The sequence below is a fragment of the Coregonus lavaretus genome (genome assembly GCF_964263955.1).
Source record: "Coregonus lavaretus genome assembly, chromosome: 34".
Classification (NCBI taxonomy): Eukaryota; Metazoa; Chordata; class Actinopteri; order Salmoniformes; family Salmonidae; genus Coregonus; species Coregonus lavaretus.
In genome coordinates, this window is record NC_140021.1 from 29,710,202 (window position 1) to 29,732,021 (window position 21,820).

General features: G+C 46.1%; 1 protein-coding gene across 1 annotated transcript in view; it reads left to right on the forward strand.

Moving 5' to 3' along the window:
* Nucleotides 1-21,820, forward strand: part of kiaa1217 (KIAA1217 ortholog) — a 138,275-nt gene that overhangs the window by 100,267 nt on the left and 16,188 nt on the right. Inside the window, exons 6-8 of the mRNA XM_084151864.1 lie at nt 15,861-16,660; nt 18,821-18,925; nt 19,564-19,622. Of these exons, the coding sequence (XP_084007990.1) occupies nt 15,861-16,660; nt 18,821-18,925; nt 19,564-19,622 (964 nt within the window). The remainder of the gene's footprint in view (nt 1-15,860; nt 16,661-18,820; nt 18,926-19,563; nt 19,623-21,820) is intronic.

Here is a 21,820-nt window from a genome sequence, read left to right on the forward strand (position 1 = left end):
CTACTAGACTACTGGACTACTCCAAGAGACCTATGGACATTGTCTTACACACACACACACTCACACACACACACTCACACACAGGTTGCACACACACATGCGCACAGGTTTGAGTATATTTGTTCTGGCCTAGGCACTGGTGTGCGATTGAGTTGAAGTCGCCTGTCTCTTTAAAAGGCGGTGACCACTGTGATGTTGTTTGAATCCTAGATTGTCCCTTTAACACAGAACATATGAGTTAGGCTATGGACTTTGATCTCATCCAGGGATGGGCAAAAATTACAAAATACAATTACAAAATGCCATAAAGATCAATGTATCAAAATAAACTACAAAATCAGGGTGTGACGATTTTGTTACGTTACAGCTTTATTCTAAAATGGATTAAATAAATGTTTTCCCTCATCAATCTACACATAATACCCCATACTTTTTGCAAATGTATTACAAATAAAAAACAACCTTATTTACATAAGTATTCAGACCCTTTGCTATGAGGTTCTAAATTGAGCTCAGGTGCATCCTGTTTCCATTGATCATCCTTGAGATGTTTCTACAACTTGATTGGAGTCCACCTGTGGTAAATTCAATTGATTGGACGTGATTTGGAAAGGCACACACCTGTCTATATAAGATCCCACAGTTGACAGTGCATGTCAGAGCAAAAACCAAGCCATGAGGTCGAAGGAATTGTCGATAGAGCTCTGAGACAGGATTGTGTTGAGGCACAGATCTGGGGAAGGGTACCAAAAAATGTCTGCAGCATTGAAGGTCCCCTAGAACACGGAGGCCTCCATCTTTCCTAAATGGAAGAAGTTTGGAACCCCCAAGACTCTTCCTAGAGCTTGCTGCCCGGCCATACTAAGCATCCGGGGAGAAGGGCCTTGGTCAGGGAGGTAACCAAGAACCCGATGGTCACTCTGACAGAGCTCCAGAGTTCCTCTGTGGAGATGGGAGAACCTTCCAGAAGGACAACCATCTCTGCGGCACTCCACCAATCAGGCCTTTATGGTAGAGTGGCCAGACGGAAGCCACTCCTCAGTCAAAGGCACATGACAGCCCGCTTGGAGTTTGCCAAAAGGCACCTAAAGGACTCTCAGACCTTGAGAAACAAGATTCTCTGGTCTGATAAAACCAAGATTGAACTCTTTGGCCTGCGTCACATCCGGAGGAAACCTGGCACCATCCCTATGGTGAAGCATGGTCGTGGCAGCATCATGCTGTGGGGATGTTTTTCAGTGGCAGGGACTGGGAGACTAGTCAGGATCGAGGGAAAGATGAACAGAGCAAAGTACAGAGAGATCCTTGATGAAAACTTGCTCCAGAGCGCTCAGGACCTCCCACTGGGGCGAAGGTTCACCTTCCAAAAGGACAACGACCCTAAGCGACCCTAAGCACAAGTCTCTGAATGTCCTTGAGTGGCCCAGCCAGAGCCCGGACTTGAACCCGATCGAACATCTCTGGAGAGACCTGAAAATAGCTGTGCAGCGACGCTCCCCATCCAACCTGACAGAGCTTGAGAGGATCTGCAGAGAAGAATGGGAGAAACTCCCAAAATACAGGTGTGCCAAGCTTGTAGCGTCATACCCAAGAAGACTCGAGGCTGTAATCGCTGCCAAAGGTGCTTCAACAAAGTACTGCGCCGGAGAAGATGGCTGCCGTTTTACAGCCCTCTACCCAATTGTACTATTATGTGTGTTTTTCTGCGTTATTTGTAATTTATTCTGTACATAATGTTTCTGCCATCGTCTCTTATAACCAAAAAGAGCTTCTGGATATCAGGACAGCGATTACTCACCTCGTATTGGACAAAGATTTTTTTTTCAACAAGTCGGACGCGAAGGATATCCTACAGACACCCGACAAGGCCCAAATCCCCGTCATTCACATGAGAAAGAGATGGAGATATCGTGGACGTAGGTCGGGGTGCCTTGTAAGGATCCGACGGCGAGCGAGTAAACTGCCTCTTCCATCAATCCTATTAGCCAATGTTCAATCATTTGAGAATAAATTGGATGACCTAAGATTACGGTTATCCTACAAACGGGACATTAAAAACTGTAATATCTTATGTTTCACCGAGTCGTGGCTGAACGCCGACATGGACAACATACAGCTAGCGGGCTATACGCTACATCGGCAGGATAGAACGGCTGACTCCGGCAAGACAACAGCTGGTGCACAAAATCAAATACTAAGGAAGTCTCTAGGTTTTGCTCGCCTGAGGTAGAATATCTTATGATAAGCTGTAGACCACACTATTTACCAAGAGAGTTTTCATCTATATTTTTCATAGCTGTCTATTTACCACCACAAACCAATACTGGCATTAAGATTGCACTGAATGAGCTGTATAAGGCCATAACTGAACAGGAAAACGCAAATCCAGAGGCAGCGCTCCTAGTGGCCGGGGACTTTAATGCAGGGAAACTTAAATCCATTCTACCTAATTTCTACAAGCATGTTAAATGTGCAACCAGAGGAAAAAAAACTCTAGACCTGTCACGATCGTCTTGTAGCGAAGTAGACCAAGGCGCAGCGTGTGAACCAAACATGACTTTATTAAATTAAAGTAACAAACAAAACACGATTCGTGAAGTCCACGGTTAAACATACCGACACGGAACAAAAACCCACAAACACAAAGTGAAACACAGACAGTTAAGTATGGCTCCCAATCAGAGACAACCAGCAAACAGCTGACACTCGTTGCCTCTGATTGGGAGTCACTTAGGCCAACACAGAAAACAACAACCTAGAACACCCAACCTAGAAACAACCCACACAGAACGAACACACCCTGGCTCAACATACAGAGTCCCGGAGCCAGAGCGTGACAGTACCCCCCCCTAAAGGCGCGGACTGCGACCGCGCCTCAATAAGGGCTAAACAAGGGAGGGCTGGGTGGGCATACCTCCTCGGCGGCGGTTCTGGCTCCGGCCTTGCCCACCACCCTCCAATCAACCCCCCATAGCGCCCCTGGTCCGGTCTGACCCCGCCGGCTGGATCTGGACTGGACATTGACGGAGCGGATTGCTTACGCTCCGTTGTGGAGCAGCTGACCGGTCTTACCAGGCTGACGACTCGCACCCCGGGCTTGGTGCGAGTAGCAGGAACGGGCTGAACCAGGCTGACGACTCGCACCCCTGGCTTGGTGTGAGTGGCAGGAACGGGCTGGACCAGGCTGACGACTCGCACCCCTGGCTTGGTGCGAGTGGCAGGAACGGGCTGGACCAGGCTGACGACGCACACCGTAGGCTTGGTGCGTGGAGCAGGGACAGGCCGGACAGGGCTGGCGACGCACACCGTAGGCTTGGTGCGTGGAGCAGGAACAGGCCGGGCAGGGCTGTCGACGCACACCGTAGGCTTGGTGCGTGGAGCAGGGACAGGCCGGACAGGGCTGGCGACGCACACCGTAGGCTTGGTGCGTGGAGCAGGAACAGGCCGGGCAGGGCTGTCGACGCACACCGTAGGCTTGGTGCGTGGAGCAGGGACAGGCCGGGCAGGGCTGGCGACACACACCGTAGGCTTGGTGCGTGGAGCAGGAACAGGCCGGGCAGGGCTGTCGACGCACACCGTAGGCTTGGTGCGTGGAGCAGGGACAGGCCGGACAGGGCTGGCGACGCACACCGTAGGCTTGGTGCGTGGAGCAGGAACAGGCCGGGCAGGGCTGTCGACGCACACCGTAGGCTTGGTGCGTGGAGCAGGGACAGGCCGGGCAGGGCTGGCGACGCACACCGTAGGCTTGGTGCGTGGAGCAGGAACAGGCCGGACTGGGCTATGGAGACGGATAGGAGACCTGGAGTGAAGAGCTGCCACAACCCGTCCTGGCTGAATGCCTACCTTCACACACTCTGTGTGAGGCATCCGCACAGGACGTACAGGGCTGTGTACCCGTACTGGCATAACAGCACGTGATACTGGCGCAGGATATCCGGGACCGAGGAGAGGCACTGGAGGCCCCGAGCGCTGAGCCGGCACACTCGTGGCACAGTGCGCAGCTCCGCATACCGCGGAACCTGCCCAGTCTCATGCTGCCATGCCTGAGTACGGGGAGTTGGCTCTGCTCTCCATCCAGGCTCCGCCAACCTGCCTTCTGGCCCCCAAAACCCGGTGGCCTTCTCTCCTCTTCTCCTATTTCGCCCTGTGGCAGCCTCCTGCTGCCCAGTCGCCCATGCCGTGTGCCCCCCCCTAAAAAATTATTGGGGGTGCCTCTCGTCCGTCCGACGATGGCACTGCTGACGCCGCTGCTCCTCTCCTGCCTGGGTCTCCCCCTTCATTGCCCTCCGGTACCGGACGGCCTCCTCCTCGGTAATCTGCCCCCAACCGAGGAGGACATCCACCAGAGTCACCTCCTGCGTGTGTTCCTGGACACGCTGCTTGGTCGTTGTATGGTGGGTTTTTCTGTCACGATCGTCTTGTAGCGAAGTAGACCAAGGCGCAGCGTGTGAACCAAACATGACTTTATTAAATTAAAGTAACAAACAAAACACGATTCGTGAAGTCCACGGTTAAACATACCGACACGGAACAAAAACCCACAAACACAAAGTGAAACACAGACAGTTAAGTATGGCTCCCAATCAGAGACAACCAGCAAACAGCTGACACTCGTTGCCTCTGATTGGGAGTCACTTAGGCCAACACAGAAAACAACAACCTAGAACACCCAACCTAGAAACAACCCACACAGAACGAACACACCCTGGCTCAACATACAGAGTCCCGGAGCCAGAGCGTGACAAGACCACCTTTACTCCACACACAGAGCCGCATACAAAGCTCTCCCTCGCCCTCCATTTGGCAAATCTGACCATAACTCTATCCTCCTGATTCCTGCTTATAAGCAAAAACTAAAGCAGGAAGCACCAGTGACACGGTTAATAAAAAAGTGGTCAGAAGACGCAGATGCTAAGCTACAGGACTGTTTTGCTAGCACAGACTAGAACATGTTCCGGGATTCTTCAGATAGCATTGAGGAGTACACCACATCCGTCACTGGCTTCATCAATAAGTGCATCGATGATGTCATCCCCACAGTGACCGTACGTACATACCCCAACCAGAAGCCATGGATTACAGGCAACATCCGCACTGAGCTAAAGGGTAGAGCTGCCACTTTCAAGGAGCGGGACTCTTACCCGGACACTTATAAGAAATCCCGCTATGCCCTCAGATAAACCATCAAACAGGCAAAGAGTCAATACAGGACTAAGATTGAATCGTACTACACCGGCTCTGACGCTCGTTGGATGTGGCAGGGCTTGAAAACTTTTACAGACTACAAAGGGAAGCACAGCCGCGAGCTGCCCAGTGACACAAGACTTCCAGACGAGCTAAACCACTTCTATGCTCGCTACGAGGCAAGCAACACTGAAGCATGCATGAGAGCACCAGCTGTTCCGGATGACTATGTGATCACGCTCTCCGTAGCCAATGTTTGTAAGACTTTTAAGCAGGTCAACATTCACAAGGCCGCAGGGCCAGACGGATTACCAGGACGTGTACTCCGAGCATGTGCTGACCAACTGGCAAGTGTCTTCACTGACATTTTCAACATGTCCCTGACTGAGTCTGTAATACCAACATGTTTCAAGCAGACCACCATAGTCCCCGTGCCCAAGGACTCTAAGATAACCTGCCTAAATGACTACCGACCCGTAGCACTGACGTCTGTAGCCATGAAGTACTTTGAAAGGCTGGTCATGGTTCACATTTACATTATTTAGCAGACGCTCTTATCCAGAGCGACTTACAGGAGCAATTAGGGTTAAGTGCCTTGCTCAAGGGCACATCGACAGATTTTTCACCTAGTTGGCTCGGGGATTAGAACCAGCGACCTTTCGGTTACTGGCACAACGCTCTTAACCACTAAGCTACCTGCCGCCCCACATCAACACCATTATCCCAGAAACCCTAGACCCACTCCAATTTGCATACCGCCCCAACAGAATGCTATTCATTGCCTACAGCTCAGAATTCAACACCATAGTGCCCTCAAAGCTCATCACTAAGCTAAGGATCCTGGGACTAAACACCTCCCTCTGCAACTGGATCCTGGACTTCCTGACGGGCCGCCCCCAGGTGGTAAGGGTAGGTAACAACACATCTGCCACACTGATCCTCAACACAGGGGCCCCTCAGGGGTGCGTGCTCAGTCCCCTCCTGTACTCCCTGTTCACCCATGACTGCATGGCCAGGCACGACTCCAACACCATCATTAAGTTTGCCGACGACACAACAGTGGTAGGCCTGATCACCGACAACAATGAGACAGCCTATAGGGAGGAGGTCAGAGACCTGGCCGTGTGGTGCCAGGATAACAACCTCTCCCTCAACATGACCAAGACAAAGGAGATGATTGTGGACTACAGGGAAAAAAAGAGGACTGAGCACGCCCCCATTCTCATCGACGGGGCTGTAGTGGAACAGGTTGAGAGCTTCAAGTTCCTTGGAGTCCACATCACCAACAATCTATCATGGTCCAAACACACCAAGTCGTCGTGAAGAGGTCACAACAAAGCCTATTCCCCCTCAGGAGACTGAAAAGATTTGGCATGGGTCCTCAGATCCTCCAAATATTCTACAGCTGCACCATTGAGAGCATCTTGACTGGTTGCATCACCGCCTGGTATGGCAACTGCTCGGCCTCCGACCGCAAGGCACTACAGAGGGTAGTGCGTACGGCCCAGTACATCACTGGGGCCAAGCATCCTGCCATCCAGGACCTCTATACCAGGCGGTGTCAGAGGAAGGTCCTCAAAATTGTCAAAGACTCCAGCCACCCTAGTCATAGACTGTTCTCTCTGCTACCACACGGCAAGCGGTACCTGAGTGCCAAGTCTAGGTCCAAAAGACTTCTCAACAGCTTCTACCCCCAAGCCATAAGACTCCTGAACAGCTAATCATGGCTACCCGTACTATTTGCACTGCCTCCCCACCCCCACCCCATATTTTTACGCTGCTGCTATTCTGTTAATTATTTATGCATAGTCACTTTAACTCTACCCACATGTGCATATTACTTCAACTACCTCAACTAGCCGGTGCCCCCGCACATTGACTCTGCACCGGTACCCCCCTGTATATATAGCCTCCCTACTGTTATTTTATTTTACTTCTGCTCTTTTTTTCTCAACACTTTTTTGTTGTTGTTTTATTTTACTTTTTTCAACAAAAAAAAAATGCACTGTTGGTTAAGGGCTGTAAGTAAGCATTTCACTGTAATGTCTGCACCTGTTGTATTCGGCGCATGTGGCCAATAAAATGTGATTTGATTTTAAAGGGTCTGAATACTTATGTAAATATATTATTTTCGTTTTATTTTTTTGATAAATTTGCAACCTGTTTTTGCTATGTCATTATCGAGTATTGTCTGTAGATTGATGAGGGAAAAAAACGATTTAATCAATTTTAGAATAAGGCTGTAACGTAACAACATGTGGAAAGAGTCAAGGGGTCTGAATACTTTCCGAATGCACTGTAGTATTCTGAAAACTAAAGTGGATATTTGTAGTGGCTGGTGTGCAAATACTTTCTGGTTGAATTTGACAAATTAATCAAATTCATTCAACATTGATCCATGCCAATTTTTTACCATTATATACAATATAATGACTGTAAACCTGTATGAATGATCTGTTGTTTCAATGCCGTTGAGCCATTAGCTTATGGCAGGGTGCCCTTTAAATACAGACTGGGCAAAGTCATACATTTTAATACTGAAGCGCACACACACATACACATACAAACACACACACACAGGCAAGGTAAACAGTGGCTTTATTCCTGACAGATGTGAAGCTGAGAGTACAGATGTTTTTCTAGAACATGTTCGAGACAGAAGAGCCTTTCTGATGCCTCCACTCGTTAGCAGTTTCTCTTCATTGTGAAAGCAAACCCTGGCATACTAGGAAAAGGGCAAATACAGAACGATGATCAAATAAGTGCTGCACCTGTTCAAACACAGTGTTTGATGGGAGTGGAAGAACATTGCTGCACGTCTCAGTAGGGCTAAGCAGTGTACTGTCTTCTCTAAATAAAGTATCAGACACATACACACACACACTGCATTGATGCTGTCTATCCACAGTAAAGTCAGTGAATAATAATGTATGCTATTGGTCTCCATTAGTTTTATTTCCCTCTAACAGATTGTTTCCCAATGTTTTGGGGGTTAAATATATGAGTGGGGTTAAATAAGTTAGCGGTAGCCATGCTCATACGGTGACAGTTTCCGCAGTGTGTGTGTACAACAGTTAATCAGTAGGCTTGCATCCAGTCAGGCTGTTTCATTTACATCAGGGAATTGTAACAGAGGTGATGGAATAAAACACATAATTTGCAGTAAACATAAGCCACATATGCCTGACAGTCAAGTAGCCTATTTATGCATCACTGTTTTATTCTAGGCTAAAAATACTCGGTGTTGTTTGTAATGTTCGGAGTCCGAAAGCAGCAAAACACTGCGTAGGGTCATCTATCTACACTGAAAAAATAAAGGTTCTTAAATGGTTCTTCCTCAGCTCTTAAGGTTCCTTGGAGAACTCTCGCCCGATAAAGAACCTTTGAGTTAAGTGTGGGGTTCTTGACGTGGCATCTACGGTTCTTCAGAATTCTAACAGGTTCTTGAAATGTATGGAAACCTGCTGATGTGTCCCTTTCATAGCACACAGCAAATTGGCCAGTGTTAACTAGTGTTGATTTTTCTGTGTAACATTTCTAGTGTTGGTTCAAGAGTTAAATGACCACTGTAAACATGGCCGATTAAGAAATCATAGGCCCGGGGTTATTTTATTTTTTATAGGTCCAGAAAAAAATCATCCTTTAAAAAAACGAATTTCATGCAATTCTACGTTATTTACATGACAGAAGACATCTGAATATTTTTTTTATACTACACAAATGACCAAAATTATTGGCTACTCTGACTGACAAACTGAGATCAATCTGGTCTTGAATTCAAACAGTAGCTCAGGCCAATGACGCGACACACAGATTGTACAATATTAGGAGGAAATATGCAGTATTTCATAGGCTAAAGTAGGCTACAAAATACTATTTCCAGTGGCACTCTGATGAAGATTAAGCCATAGGCTACTCACGGTGATGGCTGATGCGCTCGTCGTGCCAATAGCTTATCTCAAGATGAGGTACTTTGAAAAATAGAGATGTTGTTAGCAAAGAATTGGGAGTTGTTGAGGGAAAAAAAATGTATATCGGTTCTACAGACAGATTAGTCTTCTCTTTTCAGCAGTAGGCGTTTGCTTTCCAAACTGTACGGTTTTCCCGTGATTGTATTTTGAAATCTGTAAAATGCAAACCGACAGCCGCAACCAACCAAATAAATATAATCCATAGATGGCAGTTCCCATTCAAGTCAGGACTGGCATCCATTGCTAGTGTACCCATGAGTTTAACAGTCAAATTGCCATGGTAAGCGGTTATACAAACCCTTCTATGGATTATATGTCTATGGCCACAACGCAACAAGTTGTATATATGGAACGCATGCTTCCCAAACTGCGGCCTTCCCGACTGTAGGCATACCAGTAACTGCCAAAATAAAGGAAACACTTGAGTAAATGAGGGATACAAAGTACAGTTGAAGTCGGAAGTTTACATACACTTAGGTTGGAGTCAAACTCGTTTTTCAACCACTCCACAAATTTCTTGTTAACAAACTATAGTTTTGGCAAGTCAGTTAGGACATCTACTTTGTGCATGACACAAGTAATTTTTCCAACAATTGTTTACAGACAGATTATTTCACTTATAATTCACTGTGGGTCAGAAGTTTACATACACTAAGTTGACTGTGCCTTTAAACAGCTTGGAAAATTCCAGAAAATTATGTCATGGCTTTAGAAGCTTCTGATAGGCTAATTGACATAATTTGAGTCAATTGGAGGTGTACCTGTGGATGTATTTCAAGGCCTACCTTCAAACTCAGTGCCTCTTTGCTTGACTTCATGGGAAAATCAAAAGAAATCAGCCAAGACCTCAGAAAACAATTGTAGACCTCCACAAGTCTGGTTCATCCTTGGGAGCAATTTCCAAACGCCTGAAGGTACCACGTTCATCTGTACAAACAATAGTACGCAAGTATAAACACCATGGGACCACGCAGCCATCATACCGCTCAGGAGGGAGACGCGTTCTGTCTCCTAGAGATGTATGTAATCAATCCCAGAACAACAGCAAAGGACCTTGTATAGATGCTGGAGGAAACAGGTACAAAAGTATCTATATCCACAGTAAAACGAGTTCCATATCGACATAACCTGAAAGGCCGCTCAGCAAGGAAGAAGCCACTGCTCCAAAACCGCCATAAAAAAGCCAGACTACAGTTTGCAACTGCACATGGGGACAAAGATCGTACTTTTTGGAGAAATGTCCTCTGGTCTGATGAAACAAAAATAGAACTGTTTGGCCATAATGACCATCATTATGTTTGGAGGAAAAAGGGGGTAGCTTGCAAGCCAAAGAACACCATCCCAACCGTGAAGCACGGGGGTGGCAGCATCATGCTGTGGGGGTGCTTTGCTGCAGGAGGGACTGGTGCACTTCACAAAATAGATGGCATCATGAGGAAGGAAAATTATGTGGATATATTGAAGCAACATCTCAAGACATCAGTCAGGAAGTTAAAGCTTGGTTGCAAATGGGTCTTCCAAATGGAGAATGACCCCAAGCATACTTCCAAAGTTGTGGCAAAATGGCTTAAGGACAACAAAGTCAAGGTATTGGAGTGGCCATCACAAAGCCCTGACCTCAATCATATAGAACATTTGTGGGCAGAACTGAAAAAGCGTGTGCGAGCAAGGAGGCCTACAAACCTGACTCAGTTACACCAGCTCTGTCAGGAGGAATGGGCCAAAATGTACCCAACTTATTGTGGGAAGCTTGTGGAAGGCTACCCGAAACGTTTGACCCAAGTTAAACAATTTAAAGGCAATGCTAGCAAATACTAATTGAGTGTATGTACACTTCTGACCCACTGGGAATGTGATGAAAGAAATAAAAGCTGAAATAAATAATTATCTCCACTATTATTCTGACATTTCACATTCTTAAAATAAAGTGGTGATCCTAACTGACCTAAGACAGGGTATTTTTACTGGGATTAAATGTCAGGAATTGTGAAAAAGTTTAAATGTATTTGGCTAAGGTGTATGTAAACTTCCGACTTCAACTGTATATGTTATGGTGTGGTGTGCATTTTCCTGGCATGGTTTAAGTCCACTTGTAGAATATATGCCAATGAGCATTGAAGCTGTTCTGGTACCTCGTGGTGGCCCAATGCCCTATTAAGACACTTTATGTTGGTGTTATTTTGGCATATACCTGATACCTGTATGTGCTTGTGATAAAACTTAATCCACAGTAATTTTTTTTTAACAATTGATCATCTGTGGCTAAATTATTTTTGAACATTGAGAGCAGGCTGCTGTGGTTGGATAAAAAATTAAAATAATTAAAATTAAAATTACTTAATATACAGGAAAGTATTCAGACACCTTGACTTTTTCCACATTTTGTTATGATACAGCCTTATTCTAAAATTGTTTTTTCCCCTCATCAATCTACACACAATACCCCATAATAAAAAAGCAAAAACAGTTTTTTAGATAATTTTGCTAATTTGCTAAAAAACAAAAATATCACATTGACATAAGTATTCAGACCCTTTGCTTAGTACTTTGTTAAAGCACCTTTGGCAGCGATTACAGCATCAAGTCTTCTTGGGTAGAAGCTTGACGCTACAAGCTTGGCACACCTGTATTTGGGGACTTTCTCCCATTCCTCTCTGCAGATCCTCTCAAGCTCTGTCAGGTTGGATGGGGAGCGTCGCTGCACAGCTATTTTCAGGTCTCTCCAGAGATGTTCGATCGGGTTCAAGTCTGGGCTCTGGCTGGGCCACTCAAGGACATTCAGAGACTTGTCCTGAAGTCATCCCTGCGTTGTCTTGGCTGTGTGCTTAGAGTCGTTGTCCTGTTGGAAGGTGAACCTTCACCCCAGTCTGAGGTCTTGAGCGTTCTGGAGCAGGTTTTCATCAAGGATCTCTCTGTACTTTGCTCCGTTCATCTTTGCCTCGATCCTGACTAGTCTCCCAGTCCCTGCCGCTGAAAAACATCCCCACAGCATGATGCTTCCACCACCATGCTTCACCGTAGGGATGGTGCCAGGTTTCCTCCAGACGTGACGCTTGGCATTCAGGCGAAATAGTTCAATCTTGGTTTCATCAGACCAGAGAATCTTCTTTCTCATGGTCTGAGAGTCCTTTAGGTGCCTTTTGGCAAACTCCAAGCGGGCTGTCATGTGCCTGTGACTGAGGAGTGGCTTCCATCTGGCCACTCTACCATAAAGGCCTGATTGGTGGAGTGCTGCAGAGATGTTTGTCCTTCTGGAAGGTTCTCCAATCTCCACAGAGGAACTCTAGAGCTCTGTCAGAGTGACCATCGGGTTCTTGGTCACCTCCCTGACCAAGGCCCTTCTCCCCCGATTGCTCAGTAAAGAGTTAAATTAACACTCAATGGTGTAAAAGAACCCCAGTGTTGGTGTTAATAACCAGAGTTGAAACAAAACCACGCCCATCATTATCATATTTCCCAGCAGGCTCTATTGGAGGTTGATTTTTAGAATTGTTTGTTTCAATATCTATGTTTTTGCATGTACATTGATTCATTAATTAATCTTATGCTTCTCAAATATAAATAATATACATTTTTCTAAACTATTGCTGTTACTTGGACTTATTGCACCCGTTACTGAAATGGTTGTTCCAGTTTAGATGTTTAATGTAGTCTCATATCTTAGTGTTCCCAACCCTGGCAGTCATTCTGAATGCAGGTTGCGTGTGAATAAAAATTCCAAATGTTGAATATCCCCACTCTGGCTGGATTCCATTAGGAATTACACATCACTTTGCAAACCAGCATAATTTGACTTGCAGGCCATTGTATTAGAGTAAAACTAGGCCCCTCAAAAGAAGGCCTTGTGAAAAAAACAAATCTAAATCTAGAAGGGGGTATTCTAAAGAGTGTCAATGAGCATGCATTAAGTAATATATACTCTATAAAATACCATCATGTTTTTATCTTTCAGAAATGATTAAGTGTTTGCTGAATGGTTCTTTCTAAAAGTGAACAGCAATGGGGAGGGTGTGACAGCTGATGTGTGTGAGAGGTGAAAAGCCTGTATCGCTGAACAAAAACTCAGACTGGGCTGGATCCACAGCCAACAAAGACAAACTCACTCATTGGTTGATAAGTGAAAACACACTTTCTATAAATATGAATCTTCTATTCAAAGGCTATTGAACAACATGTAATAGAGAAAATTGGAAAGCACAAGCGACTGAGTTCAAACACTCACTGTCGAAGTCAAATATTTTCACACGTCTCTTATGGAATGCTCAATGTTAAAACTGTTTTGGTTTGATAGGATAATTGCAAGGTGGAAATAGTACTGCATACACATCCTGACAAAGGAAAAGCACCAAGTAGTTGTATGAAGTCAAGCACAGCTGTTCTATGCTGTTTGTGAATCATAAACAGATGGTGTACCTGATCTATGCATTCCTTTCATCCTCTTGAAAGACCACATTGCATTTTCAATATCATGACGTTATAAGGCAGGAGGTCCAGGTTTGTCCGCAGACATATAAAACATTGCCTTTTAATAAATAAATAAATACATCTGAAGATGTGAGGAGAACATGCAGTGAAATGGGGAACATTTGGTTTGAGTTTGGCTCATGTGGACTTTTGGCTCAGAGACCTCTCTCTTTCCACTGCCTCCTTAAGGTTCTCATTAGAAGGACAGTATGTCTAGGAGGGTCTCATAAAGTCTGCTCAATCCAGTTTCATATGAGTACTACATCAGGCTATTAGAGTCCTGCACCAGGCCAGATACACACCCACATGAATCAGGAGTTCTGATTGAGAAGTAGTGAGACTTATTGTATCTGTATTGGTCTCCACTGCAGTCCTTGGATGAGCTAATAGGGATTTTCATTGTTATGATGACGGTTTATGGGCAATATCTCTCTCTTATACAATGACTACCACCTTGGCAGGGGCAAATTTGAACTGTCTGACTTCAGAGACTTCTTTGTAGTCATAAGTGGGGAATCAAACAGTCACCATATGAAATCATCTAAATGATGGGATTCATATTTAATCAACGAGAACAGGGGGATGAAAGTGAATTATTCAAGTACGAACAACAAAACACGTCGACAGAGATCACAATAGTAGCCAAGTCGAAGAAAGCACTGTATACAAAACAGCTCCAATAGCCACCATTTCGGCCATGTGTAAAAAAACATGACTTCTGAGAGCATAATATTGGGATTGCCAGTATTGACACACTCAACAGGTAGTTGTGAACACTTGGATGCCTGTATACAAATAGCGGGGGCGCAACTTTGGTTTTAGAAGTGGGGGGGACATACAGTCCAAACAGCCTACCCGACCGCTCGTAGGCGTCTGCATGGTCCTAAAGCACACCGTTGCCTCGTTTTGTATCACATTCCTATGATAAAACTGGGGGGGACAAAAATGCAATTTCAGAATGTGGGGGGACAGGTCCCCCCCCCCCCCGTCCCCAGTGAAAGTTGCGCCGTTGACAAATAGTATGTACAGTACAGTGGGAGACTGCTTTCAAGCTACAGTAACCCCAGGCTACTGTAGCAGATTAAGGAGTCACGTAAATTATGAAGAAGCATTTTGTTGAGTCAGATTAGATAATTACATTGACGTTAGCTTCCACCAAAGCAGGTGGCTGGCCACAAAAACCACTGAACCACAGCAGTAGTAGTGCATCCGGAAGAAATGAACTCACTCTCACAACCTGACAGTGAGTTAACCATGCATTCCTGCGTATAAATATCTCTGCATACTCTCTGCCCTCCACGTTTGACTTTTAAATCCATATATCTGCTCCAGTCATGCCTCTCCTTTAACCCAGCTGTAGTTGAATGAAGTGAATTTCATAGTTTCAGTCCACAGGTACTCTGGGGTCCTTCATGGGTGGTTCAATGCAGTCCCAGCTGCCTGTTTAAAAAGGTTGTGCCAGACGACGACGGCACCTGTTGCTAATTCACCAGCTACTTCTTTCCTGCCTATAGGCACAAAGTTGAAATCCTTCTCTCTCAGTGTTTTTTACGTTGGCTGTTTTAAAAAGGCACACTGTTATCAGCAACCTGTGGCAATTGAGCTCACAAGCTTGCATGAACCTTAAAATAAACCCTCAAGGTAAGCACCTAGCTTTAAAGTTAATGCGAATATCCTGCTTATTCAAGGGATTTTTTTAAATATCAAAAAATCGTATCCAAAAAACTGGTTTTCATGTCAAATCTTATTTTAGAAGCCTGAGGGTATAGGCTGTGAAATGTTAGTAAAATATTGATAGGGGGGAAAAAATCCCTGTGGCCTTAACAGAACTTAAGGTCAACTGATTTCTCACTCTGAGAATGTGCTAATGTGACATTATTTTTCTCTAAACGTGGTTGAAAACCAACCGTCCTGGCTGGGTTAGAGCGTAATGGTTTGCATCCCAAATGGCAACCTATTCTCTATTTATTCCACTACTTTTGACCAGAGCCCTAGTGAACTACATAGGGAATAGATTGCCATTTGGGATGCAGCCATGGTGTGTTTGGGGGTGACCTCTCTCCAGAGATGCAGGGTATACAACAAACCAGAGCTCTAGCTCCTAGACGCGCAGAGGGAGGTGTCATGGCTGACTGCCTGAGGGCTGTGACACTCGACTATGTTTGGTAAACATGGTCAACTAACGTAAGTGTAACGTAGTAATAACATGATTTGGTGTTTTTTGTTTCACTCTTCCTCCAGATGCACAGAGAGGTGATGTACGCCAGCAGAGATGGCCAGCACCCCCCAATGCGACAGCTCTCCATGGGCCCCCCTCCACACCACCCCATGCAGGGCTCCCTGTCCCCACCCACGGCCCATTCCATGCCCCCCTCACCCTCACGGATCCCCTACGGCCCGCGCCTGGGATCCATGCCCGGCAATGCCACCATGCCCCGGGAGCGCATCGCCAACGCCACCCCTCCCGCGCGATCCGTGTCCCCCTGCCCCAGCGCCATCCTGGAGAGGCGGGACGTCAAGCCCGACGAGGACCTGGGTGCTATGAGTCCCAGCCTGGTGAGGGGCGGAGAGGGGCTGTACACTGACCCATACTTGCTCCTCAACGAGGGTAGGATGGGCCACGGTCCTGCCCATGGAGGGCACCCTCCTCCTGGGGACATGGTGGACCACGGCAGCCTGGCCGGATACCACCGCGCCTCCATCCGCTCCACGAGTGCCTACAGCGGGCACAGCCCCACCGAGGCCATGGAGCAGCCTTCACTCTACCGCCAGAAGTCCAGGAAGTACGGAGACAGCCAGCTGCCTACGCTGGGCTCCAAGACCCCACCCCCCTCACCCCACAGGATGGCAGAGGTGAGGATGATTGACATCCACGGGGCGCCGCCCCCTCCCAGCGGCATTCCCCTGGAGTGCTCCTCGCCCGTTCGCCATTCCTTCAGGAAGGATGAAGTGGTGAAAAGCAGAAGCAACGTGGCGTCTCCAGTTGTCCCGGACATCCAGGGTCATGGCCCTATCCCGCCAGCCAACGATCCCCAGACACGGTAAGCCAACCCGGGGGACCTGAGGTGGGACTGGTGGGGTGGGGGCTCAGTGAAAGGGTATGATACTGCATGAGGGCATAGATTAACTAACACTGCATCCTTGCACCACCCTAACAGTAACCGTGGGCTGCTCTGTTTTAATCTTAGCTCAGACTGTTTCTCCTCATCACCACTGCAGGGCAGAGACATCTCCCCTGTCACACACACACACACACACACACACACTGCGTGTCTGGTCCGCCCTGTCAAGGTCATCACATTTAGCACAGTGGGCTATAACACTATTATGGTTATGAATATTCTTATTGTCTTTTATCTAGATCAATTAGGGTTGTGTGTGTGACCAGCTCTATTTATATGAATAGCTTATTCCTAATCCTAAAACCTTGGAGTGAGAAGTTGAAGAGAGTTGGTTTACTCAGTGCTACATAGTTGACACTGTAAACCAAGCCACTGCAGTAATGGAATAGCACTTCAAGCCTCCTATTCAGACTGTATATCAATAACTCTCTGTCTGCATGCCCGTGTAGATCGACTATTAGCCCTGCACTCCGGCAGTCATTTCTGCGGCTATTTCAACTTGGCTTGTTCTGTTTCACTGAAGGACAGAACACACAAACACAGGAGAGGGCATGAGGGACATACTCCAGCCATACAGTCATATGTGTTTTGATTGGAATGCGTTAGACCGGATGGCTATGGGGGTGAGGGGGCTATGTGTGTACTGCTCAGGAAAACCAAAGCAAATATTGACCAGGTTGGTTGGATAAGACCTGGGCTTTCTGAGAGCCGATTCAGGGGGAACAGATCATTAGGACCACCTGCATGGCACAAACACCATGGCTGTGTCCCAAATGGTACCCTATTCCGTTTATAGTGCACTACTTTTGACCAGGGCCCGCATAGGCAGCTAGCCTTGTGGTTAAGAGCGTTGGGCCAGTAACCAAAAGGTCACTGGTTTGAATCCCCAAGCTGACTAGGTGAAAAATCTGTCAATGTTCACTTGAGCAAGGCACGTAACCCCAAAACAGGGTAGTTTCGTTCACTTACTTTATACTCTATAACTACGGAGTGGCCTTCAAGCATGAGTTGTACTTACAGACCATTCCGTATAGGCACGGTGCTCTATAATGGCTATATAGGTACAATAAACTTTTATATCTTAGGCTTTGCATTTCAGTGCCCTGGGAGACATAGCTAAGTGTCTGTTTCTCTACAGTACAATGTCTGGGCGCAGTATACAGCACGATCTGGATCACAGTCATTTCTCTTGTCCTCATCTAGCCCCATCCAGCTCCCTTCCCCTCCCCTCACAAGCCATTAGATATGTGATGACGTGAAAAGACAGTGCTCCTCTATGTCTGAGCCTCACTGGTCACCAAGCAATCACCAAGCCTAAGGATCCCTATTCACCCCCTGTGCTTGGTTTTCTTCACATTGCCGGTCCGGCCAGAGTAATATGAGAATTGATGAGTTTGTCTCCTCTTTCTCGTCCAGGCGCCAGCCACCAGTGACACAGTCTATTGTTTTATCCACAATGTGCCCACTAAGGTCCAACTCATCTCAACTCATCTCAACCTCTGGGCTAAATCTACTAGACAGCCCTGTCTTGTTTTCAGAAATTCAGACTAGCCCACTCTTGTTTTTCTAGACTATTCCAGGCAGACTCCGGGAGGGCAAAACAGCCATTCTGAAGTGGTTGAATTTATTAGACCATGTAAGCTGGGATATAAAGTTTATTTTTGCCTGAATGGAGCCTTCACTACCTTCCTACCTACCACTTCACGGTAGTTTGACAGCTTGGAACTCTTACTTTTGGCCAGATATTGCTTTAAATGTGTATTTAACTGTTGTTTATATAGCAGAAACCCATCTATTTGACAAATCAATTAAGTATTTATAAAAGTATTCATAAAATGTTCTAAGATAGAAAATAAATTATACTTCTATTCTCAATATCCAGTACATGACTTACTCCTTATGTTTTTTATTTTATATCGCTAATTTGATCTCTAAGCAACAAAATCTAGCATGGAAACAATGCAGGTAGTATTTAGGAAGTAACTCCTAACTTAAAAAGTACTTCTAACTTAAATGTCATAATGCCACCTCCTAGTATGCCCCATTTTTAAAAGCTTGATTTTCTGATGTTTCCTGCAGAGAGCGAATGAAGGCTATGGAGCAACAGATTGCCAGCTTGACTGGTCTTGTTCAGCATGCACTTTTAAAGTCCCCAAACACTAGTGGCACCAACGAGGCTCTCAGGTAAGCGAGAAGATGAAGAAGTGAGGCAGCTTGGGACATTGAGTTCTCCGAGATAAGCCCAGGCTGCCCCAGCCAAAGTGGAAAAAGACAATAGCAGATAAACTAGCTCTCACTTTTAGCCATCTGATCCAGTTTAGGTAAACGGAACATTGTCAGGGGGAAATAGGGTGGACAAGGGGTCTGATATTATCTCAATTTATTCTCCAAAATGGCTGCCTCTATTGGTTGATCTGGCTGAAGTTTACCTTTGCATTTCAACCTACTCTGTGGAGATCTTGTGCTAACTGTGTTTGCTTGAGTTTACAATTAACAATATCAATGAAAGCACGATGACTGGAATGAAAATGGGAATGACTTACTATGGGAACAGACTGCTCCTAACAGCCATCATGTTAACCTGTCCGTCTATGTCAGTCTGTCCAACCATACTGTATGGCTGTCTGTACGTCTATAATGCTTTTACTAATATGTATGAACCCTAACTCAAGGACAGTGCCCAAGGTTTTGTATTCAGTCTCTTATACCGTAATTAATGGGTCGTAATGTCTCTTTCTCCCCTTTCCTGTCTGTGTGTCTGTCTCTGTGTGTGTGTGTGTGTGTGTGTGTGTGTGTGTGTGTGTGTGTGTGTGTGTGTGTAGCGAACGACCCATGAAGACATCAAGACAAGCGTCTCCGGTTCATAGTGCACACAGTTCAGGTCAGGACCACTATTACCCTTCTGCATGTATCACATCATGATCTGCATCCCTATGTGGTGCCCTATTCCCTAAATAGTGCACTACTTTTGACTAGAGCCCCCCCCCCCCCCCCGTGGGTTTCCCTATGGGGCCTGGTAAAAAATGGTGCACTATATAGGGAATAGGGTGCCATTTGGGATGTACCCATGATCTACTTCACGATACAGTTTTCTGTTGCATATCCATGTTTCCCCCATGATGCATTCCACAGACAAGTCTCTCATGTTAATGTGTGTCAGTCAGTCAGTCAGGCTACTTTATTCTGCGCCAACTGATATTCCCCTCAAATCCTCTCTTCTCATACAAAAGCAACAAACCTAATATGTGCTGCTGAAAAACAAGAGAGATGTATTATTTCTTGATCCCCGCCAAGATGATTCAATCTCGTCTAGCTAACGGTCAGCAGATGTGGGTTCGATAAAAGAAATGCAATCTCGAGGGTGGCGGAACGAAAACAGAGCGGTATTTATGTGTCGGCTGCTGAACCAGTTCCTCACATCTTAGCGATACACTTCTTCTTCTTTTTCTTCTTACTCCACGCTGATACAATCTGCTGTCACGTTGTGTGTGAGTGAATTTAAATCTCTACAACATCAAAAAGACTGTTCATGTCTCACAGGATTTCCCTTCGTTTATCGTTCCCCCGCTTCAAATACATGAAGAATTTACATATTTCTCTTGATTCTTCAAAGACGGCCCTGTTGTTACTTCATAATCTCCATCACAAAAACATGCTCTGTCTCCAAACAGTGCATGCATTCTAAATGGCACCCTATTCCCTATATAGTGCCCTACTTTTGACCAGAGGCCTGGTCAAAAGTAGTGCACTATAAAGGGGATACGGTGCCATTTGGTACGCAGACAGTGAAACACAGGAACTGCTCTCTTCCGAACCTGCACTTCAGGTCTATGCCGCTGTCATCCACTTTGAGAGGACTGTGGTGAATGTTGGAGGGGGATTACACAGTGACAATAGCAGTGTGTTCTTTAGCCCAAAAGCAGGGCTGTACTATGGTTGTATCCCAAATGGCACCCTATTCCCTTTATAGTGCACTACTTTTGATGGGCCATGTCAGAAGTACTGCACTATATAGGGAATAGGGTAACATTTGGGATGCAGATCAACTCTGTTTGGAGGGAGCTTAGAGTGCTCTCTCTCTCTCTCTCTCTCTCTCTCTCTCTCTCTCTCTCTCTCTCTCGCTCTCTCGCTCTCTCTCTCTCTCGCTCTCTCGCTCTCTCGCTCTCTCTCGCTCTCTCTCGCTCTCTCATTCACTCAGAACATTCCACTCTTTTCATTGATCTGACACTGGACAGGGACTTTTTCACTTTCGCTAAGGGACTTTAGTGGCTTACAACGCAGCAATGGAACTTAAAGTGCCACTCCCACATCTTCGACATCTGATCTGTCAGTGTTCAAAGGTCATACTACTACACTTTGAATGTGAGGAACAGCTTAATTTAATTCAACTTGAGTTACTGTCAATGCAGGCTGCAGAGGGCATAGCATGTTTAAAGTCATTCTCTTGTCAGTCTGACAGTCTCCAAGGTCAGAGGACATGACGTCTGGCGGTTGTTTTCGACGGCGGTCGAATCCGTCTCCTGTCTCCCATTCCTCACAGTGATTGAAATGGTCTGTGTCCCAAATGACTCTCTATTCCCAATACAATGCACTCTTTTTTTTACCAGAGCCCAATAGTTCCTGGTCAAAAGTAATGCACTACATAGGGAATAGGCTGCCATTTGGGATGCAGACATGGTGAGGTTGGCGGTCGGCAACTGTGGGCAGACACCACAGGCCCTTATTACTAAACATTCTAAATATTAAATCAGGAACCAACGCGGGCGTCGGGAATGTGTTCGGAGACGTGTGAGGCGAGCTCTAGCCAGGCCAATGAATCACAGAGGCTACATTTCAAATGACACCCTATTCCCTATATAGTGCACTACCTTTGACCAGGGCCCCTATGTATTACCTGCTTCCCTATGGGCCCTGGTCAAAAGTAGTGCACTACATAGGGAATAGGGTGGTTTTTAGGACATAGACAGACATAAAGCAGAAGGTGAAAAGGAGAGAAAACATTACTCCATGACTCCCTCCATTCAATTGCAGAGGAGGAGAGCAATGACATGTTAACTTTTTACGTGCCTGTGCACTTTT